This window comes from Fulmarus glacialis, unplaced genomic scaffold (genome assembly GCF_000690835.1).
Source record: "Fulmarus glacialis isolate BGI_N327 unplaced genomic scaffold, ASM69083v1 scaffold3310, whole genome shotgun sequence".
NCBI classification, from domain to species: domain Eukaryota; kingdom Metazoa; phylum Chordata; class Aves; order Procellariiformes; family Procellariidae; genus Fulmarus; species Fulmarus glacialis.
This window is the reverse complement of record NW_009189398.1, coordinates 3,858-11,238: the sequence shown is the minus strand read 5'-3', so window position 1 is coordinate 11,238 and position 7,381 is coordinate 3,858. Positions and strand designations below refer to the sequence as shown.

Sequence of the window (7,381 nt, the reverse complement as noted above, 5' to 3'; positions counted from 1 at the left end):
CTGCTCAAGGACACCCATTCCCACTGATGTTGGCCATCATCCCCTGCCATTGATTTCACTGTCCGTGTCTCGACGGCGAGGTCCGTACCTGGTACCAGGAATACGCCCGATCAGATGGGTCGATGAGGATGGTGATGATCTTGGCCTTGGGGATGAGGGAAGCAGCTCGTTTAGGGGCTTTCTCAGAATGGAAATAGTTGGCACTTTTCTCAAAGAGGAGGTCGGTGGTGACGTTGGAAGGAGTGGGGAAGAAATCCATGTACCTGGGAGGTGAAGAAATGTGTGAGAATTCGCAGTATCACAAAGGGGTCATATCCCTGTGCTTCCCATTTCGTGGTAGGTGAAAAGGTGAATTTTCAGACATAATTCTCAAGAAGCAAAATTGAATTTCTCAGCTCACTCCAGAACTGGAACAGGGGGAACACATCTTGGCTCTTACAAGGTGCTGGTAATAGCTAAAGCCTCCATGAAGTCAGGTAATTAGGTTTTTCCTTTGATGGATGGGATTTTTGCTAATAAGTTCAATGTCAAAGGGATATCTTTCACCAGTTTGGAATGAGTTCAGTTTTAGCTGAAGAAAAAAATGGGAAAAGCTTCAAAGTGTCAACCATTTAATTTTAACATTGTTGAAATATTTCATTTTGGAACCGACAAATATTTTTCTTTTAGATGTTTTCAGAACGCAAGATTTGAATTTTGGCTTTGAGCGGTCTTTTCCACTTAAAATTGATTGGAAGTAAAAGTAAGTAAACCAGAAGGTTCAACTGAAAGGGTGGAGAATTCAAAGGAAGCAAAAGGTGAAATTGTTTTGGAGGCATTTTTCGGTCCCTACTGACTTTTGAACCTGCAGGCCAATTTTGGGGAAGCGTGGCAGAAGAGGTCTCCGAGAGGCCAGCCTCTTCCCCTAGATGTTGTGCAAAGGGCTGCAGAGGAGAGACCCCCCCCCGTCACCGCTCCTTCTTCTCCGAGTGTGTGACACCAGGTACTCTACGAGAGCCACGGGTGATCTCTTTCTTTACGCAGTATGGAAAAACAAACGCCAAGCATTTCTTTCCCTTTATTTTTTGTGACACCTTGAACCGAGAAGCTGGTCTCGCAGGTGTGGGGACTTTTATCGGTCAGCCTCGTTTGCTCCGCACGCTCTCCGTGCCATACGCGGGCAAGGAAAACCGCTGGAGATTAATCTGTTTCTGTGTAGCGTGGTGTTTGTCTTGTATTTCAGTTTTCACACAAGGATGAGAACTGCTGTTCCCTGTGGAAACGAAAGCCTTACAAAAATGCTTTTCTTAAGCAAAAATAGTAAAAGCGATATTAAGATTGCAATAGGAATACCAGCTGAAATGCTTTGCAGTGTGGTTTTTTTTTTCTCATGAGAAGACGAATCGAATCTTACTTCAAGAAAAGCTGCTTTTGAAGAAAAGTAGTATAATTCAGTATAGATACAGTTATGAAAAGACGGAGATGCTATTCAGCATGAAGACAGACTTCATAACTGAGCTGGCTATTGTATTCATTTGTGAAAAAAATAAGAGAATTGTTACTGTAATATCTAAACAAAAGGAAGGACTAGATTAATGTCCCATCATTACAAATCAGTTTCTCTTTCTGTCTGATAATGCCAAGCATAACAAATTCATCCAGTAATTATGTCGATGTCATACATGCTGCTGTAATTGTTCCATTGTGATTTACCATGTATTAATAATGAACACTTCTTTTTTGTTACTCTTCTTACCAGTCAATTCCCTTGTGATAGTTGTTTCCGTTGAAGAACTGAACTTCTTCAAAAGTTTTTGGACTAGGGAGATTACTGATAATGGAAGGATGCATCAGAAGAAATAAATAAAGCGCTGTTGTTCCTACGACAACAAAAAGAGATGCCATTAGGAAGTAGAAAAAACCCTCCTTTGACTTCGTTCATTCAAGAAAGTACTTTAAATCAATGCACGCTGAGATATACGGGAAAATTAGATTACCTTTTATAAGAAAGTTGCCTATTGATGAAAGGCCTATGTAAGCACAAGAGGCTTTCAGAGGGAGGGGGGAATACGTGCCGACTTCTCTGCTCATCGAACTTTTCCCATTTCCAAACTCTGAATGCTGCTCTCTGAGGCAAGCACGGTATTGCTGTTGCTGCCATTGCTTGCTCGACTGTGTATTTAACCAGTAAGGGAATTTGGCCTGAACGTGTTTGTTTCCCAACTCTTTATGTTGCACAAAACTTTTCAAAAGCACTAATTGGGGGATTACGCTTTTGTTACCCCCAGCAACTTGACTTTTGTCCTCTGCGTATTTTTCCTGGGAATAAATTGTCTGTTTCACTGATGACAAACCTGTATGTATAAGTATGCTTTAAGATCCCAGTAAAAGAACTTTTTCGTTATTTGTTTGAGAAAAACAACTGGAAATGATATGTGGTGGTAAATGACAATTTGGAGAATGTGTCTTTAAATATGCTCTTTGATGGTTTCATGCTATGCAAGCTGTCGTTGGACTATGAATCAAGACCTGCTGTCTCTTTGTCACTGGCACAGAATTTCTACATGATCTTGGATTGGTCATTTATTTCCCTGCCTCAACACCCACTTTCTGTAATATGTCCACAACAGTCACAGCTATCTTGGGAGTGGGAATACGTGGCTTAATTCAAATAATGCCCTGAGACCCTCAGAGGCCTGCAAGGTGGTAAATATGTTTATTGTCAATTAAGGTCTCAAACAACGTTGAAATAATTTGTCAAAGGGTTTAATAACAATCTTAACAGCGCAGCCTGACAGCATGGTTTTTTTTTGCGGTGAATGAATGCAATTTTACTACACGAACAGTTGTCCCCTTCTGCTGGCAGTGAAGGAGTTACTATCTGCATCCCGTAGGGATCGGGAGTGCACCATCGGGAGTTGGCTTCAGTTTACAGGACACAAATACAACACCTGCTAGCTTCACTTACAAATTCATTACTTCTTACCTGTTTTCTGGGGTCCTATCACAAGAAATTTGGGTAGGTGGTCACAAGTTTTGTCTCTGGACCAAATATCCCTGTGTCGTTTATCATCACACGGATTCTGAAGAAGAAAAGGCAGATGTGTACGTCACGCCGGGGGTACCCTAAATGTTTGCATGCACGTGAGTCTTTGCAGCATCTAAATGTTATGTACTAATGCCAGAGCCTTACACTACGTAGTAAAACCCCACGTTTCCTCATAAGAGTTTATTCTTGACAGATATTGAGCACTCTGGTACGGATCCATGGAAGCATTCAGGTACACAGGGACCAAACTCCCAGGTATCCTTCAGAACCAATCCTTCCAGGGGTCCCAGTGAAGTCAGTAACACCACCCAGTGGTGTAAATCCTGGAAGGATTGGTGTCAAAATCACACCCTGTGAGACTACTGCATTTCCTTCTCTCCATTAGTCAGGCTCATTTCATAAACTCAGAGTCCATAGGCATGTGGGTATGTGGTCCCTTTGACTAAAATTCAATGTGTATATAATGGTTTTGCATGACTGAGGATTTAGTTCAGTCATTAGAAAAAACAGAAAAGAAAAAGAAGAAAAAAAAAAGAATAAAACATTAATCAAGTTTTCATTTGAGGTTAAAATGGAAACCTCTGTTTGAATAGCTTCAAGGCATTACTTTCTTAGGTGACAAAATGGTTTCAGATGCATAGGACTTAGTGCCAATTTTAATTTTACATAAGAACCCAAAAGGAAGGACAAAACAGAAATGTGGGATATTATTCATCTCCTTATCTTCCTACTACCTATGAATGCAAAATAAAAACGTGTGAACAAAAGACCCCACAGAAAAGGTTAGGATTGACTGCTCTTTAAAGCAGTTATCATATAGATACTGCTTTTGCATAGTATTGGCTGGTAATAGAAGATACAGTTTGTTAGTGAATAAGTTAACAAAATATAATGGAGAAAACCATTAACTGATGTGAATCACTGCAGCGCCACTAAACTCAATAGAAATATTACAGATTTATACTTCTTTTGCATCTGGGCCAAAAATAATAGGGAAATTTCCTGCTCCTTTTTGCCAGCGTAAGCCCAAAATAACTGCACAGATCTCTGTCACCCTGGATTTATGCCTGCATAGCTAAAAGCGCGGCGTGGCGCATCACATTCTGAGTAAGAGAAAAGCCAGATACGTGTAACAACGATTAGGAAATTACAGCGTTGAGATTACAAGCAGCACTGTGGTGCGTTTGAAACAGAGGTAGAAAACAGTCAGTCTGTGCAGAAACCCTTTTCCACGCTTAAAATAGCTGCCCATTCCGTCTTTGCTGCGCTGACCCCCTCCCGCCCTCCCTTTTCCTCGCTGTTTCGTTGAAGGGGGTTCAGATGGTGGGAAATCCTCCTTGTAGCTGCGGTGATCCAGCATCAGTGATTCCCCCGGTAAGGGTGCAGTGAATCTGCATTCGTTTGCCTTGAGATAGCTCTCGCTACCGGCTGGCTGCGGGCATCTTACCGATAGTGCCACGCCAGGAGTTGCCGCAACGCGATGCATCAGCAAAGCTACGGGCAGGAGAGACGGGAAGGGAAGCTTTCTCCCACACAAATGGCAATTAGGTGCTTTTAGCATGCCTGATTTGGGGTGAGTGGAAGCGAATCCACTTCTAGCCAAAAGCAGTGGATTCTCAAGAAAATTTAAAAAATCTAAGAAGGCATGTGGGAAGAAATAACATACCTGAATGTGAAGTGGGATTTTTTTTTTTTTTATTTTTTTTTTTTACAGGAAAAGCGGATTGCAGTTGGAGGAGGAAGAGGATGTGACATTACCTGCCAAAGAGGGTCGGTCTGCTCCGGGAAGAGCTCAAAGTACTTCTGAGCCAGCTGAACCGGGGGCAGCGTCTGCAGTTTCAGGTTAGTCGAGCTCTTAACAAAGTTGGCTAGGTTCGCAAAGGTGTATAAGCCCAGGCGGTCGTTCCCGTAATTAGACAAATGGGTCATGAAGACGCTGATCTGGGAGGCAAGAGAAACCTTTCAGTCGCAGGACAGCAGGAGAATGGCAGCGTCTGGCTGGAAGGGCAGGCACGGGGGATCCCGGGAGCTTTGCCAAATCCTCTCTCCCCCCCCCAAAAAACCAAAAGAAGACGATGAAAACGTTAAACTAGTTGCACTTCCCAGCCCCTCTGTGAGGGTCAAACCTCCAAACTTGTCACGTATGCGCCATTTCTTTAAAATCCCCCTTCTTATCTGAAGGGATGTATCACTCACAGGCTCCCCAAGGGCTGGCATTCAGGAGATGCTTTCACAGATTTTTTTTTTTTAATTTTTCTGTTTTGACTTCTTTTTACAAGCAACAGCAAAATTGTTTCTTGCGTGCCTCCTGTTTACTTCACTGGTCCTCATCCCCGGGCTGGCGTACGTGACCCCTCGTACGTGACCCCCACTGGTCCTCATCCCCCCGGCTCCTCCGAGGGAGCCAGCTCGCCGCTCCTCGGATGTGTAGGCAAAACTTAAATTTCAGGGCTGTGATTTATGGAATTAACTTGAAAATCTGACTAATACGCTGTCTCCTCCAAATGGCAGGTTGGCTAGCTTGTTTAAAATGGCGTGGCTGTAAGTAGATGAATAAGTTCTGAAATGTAAAAATTGCAAGCCTTTGTGAGTGATAATATCTCAGCTAAATATCACTGTCATTGTTTTCTCCTTAAAGCCAGTATAACTTCTTATAAACTTACAAACTTCTGCAACTTTTTATCAGCCTTACTACGGTTCTCCCTTACACGGCCACTGCTTTTTAGATCTCAAAATTTCTTTCAGAGGGATAAAGAGAATTTGTAAGAATAACGCGAAGAATATATTTCCCAGTATTTTCTTTAGATGAGGTGATTAAACTCCATTTCGCGGCTGCAAAGGCCTAGTTTATCTGTAGATTGTCATTATTTACTTTTATGAAGATTTTATCAAACTGAGTGTTGGTACTTGACTGTTTCACTCGGTACATCGGCCTAAGATAGGATGCGCAATGACCGTGGAATTTAATTACACTCTTATCAAGAAATAACATACTAGCGGTAACTGAACAGTGTATATTTTTCTTCTTTTTCAGCACCATCTCCAAAGTTGACAATCGATAATATGCAGCAGATCGCAAAAAGTACAAATTAACTAACGTGACCACAGCGATTAGACAGAACAGCACGTCAGGCAGTGCCCTGCTTAATAACGATACCATGCTTCAAGGAGGTCTGGACGCGAAGTCAAAAATTAGAGGCGTAACGTTGGTTACAGCGGACTCCAGAACATGGCGGTGGGAAGTTTAGCAGTTTGCTGCCCTGCCGTAATGCAGGAAATTTCTGGAAAAGGAAGATAAAGCATCGGCTTTGTGAACTCAGTGGTTGTTCTTGGTAAGAAAAATACGTCTGTAGTCCATCAGAGTTTGCCTTTTCCCAAAGTCTTGTGCATCTACCGCAGCTATGAGTTTCACAAGAGAGACGAAGAATCCGCTCAAAGGCAGTATCTTCAGTGTCCTTACACAGGAAGTCCTCCTTCACATGAAGTTTAAAATATCTCCATATAGGAAGGATGTATGGGTGACTTTTATGGAAGTGCCCCTCCATGCCACACTGAGCGCCCGAGCCTGAGAGCAAAGCGTGGCCTCGGTGACGAGAGGAAACCACGCTGAGCCGCAAGCGTTAGCACGTGGAGGATCAGCTTCCCAACGTGCTGGCGGTGCTTTACGTTCTCGTTTTACGCAGCCGGTTCACGTGCACCCTCTGAGACCGTGGGCAGGGATCCGTTCCCCTGCAGGTGGGACTGGCTTCAGAAAAGGGACGTAGACTCAGCCCTCTATCTCCTGGCCTTTTTGTGCCTGATTTCGGTTAGGTAGCTGGTTTGTAAAGCCTCGGGAGGGCTTGGTGCTTGAAGACTGGCATGAGCCATAGCCAGTCTGCTCAGCCACTTGTGCTACCTGCATTACCCGGCTAGGACGCAGGTCTGCAGGCGGGGTGGGGGGGTATAAGCGATGCATATTCTGGGGTCTGAAGAGATTAGTCATCTGCAGTGAGGACACCTGATTCACAGGTAAATTGCTTGCTTTGCAGAGAGAGATCCGTGTCCAGGTGAGTCTCTTTTTGGATGATGAGGAATGGGAGCTGACAGCTCAGCTGGGGGCTGGGTGTGAGCTTATAAAGTCATGTGCAGGCAGCAGGGAGGGGGTTGTGTTTTCCTCCTTTGAGAGCTGCTGTGGGAGATCTGGGTCTCCAGCACCCTGGGTGCGCGCTCAGGTCAGTGAGCTTTTGTTTTTGGTTTTTTTTTTTACCCCCTATGTCTTGAGGGAAGCTGGATGTAGTCTGAGTGATGCCTTGCACAACCCAGGCACGGGGGACAATGTTTAGGCTGCTGTCCTTTGAAGCCCGAAGTGTACGT

General features: G+C 43.8%; 1 protein-coding gene across 1 annotated transcript in view; it reads right to left on the bottom strand.

Annotated features, from left to right (window-relative positions):
- Window positions 1-5,957, bottom strand: part of LOC104079644 (bifunctional heparan sulfate N-deacetylase/N-sulfotransferase 4-like) — a 15,246-nt gene extending 9,289 nt beyond the window's left edge. Inside the window, exons 1-5 of the mRNA XM_009581738.1 lie at window positions 5,901-5,957; window positions 4,787-4,969; window positions 2,966-3,062; window positions 1,736-1,859; window positions 89-263 (exon numbers count right to left, since the gene is read on the bottom strand). Coding sequence (XP_009580033.1) covers window positions 89-263; window positions 1,736-1,859; window positions 2,966-3,062; window positions 4,787-4,969; window positions 5,901-5,957 — 636 coding nt within the window. The remainder of the gene's footprint in view (window positions 1-88; window positions 264-1,735; window positions 1,860-2,965; window positions 3,063-4,786; window positions 4,970-5,900) is intronic.
- Between the last annotated feature and the right edge of the window lie 1,424 nt (window positions 5,958-7,381).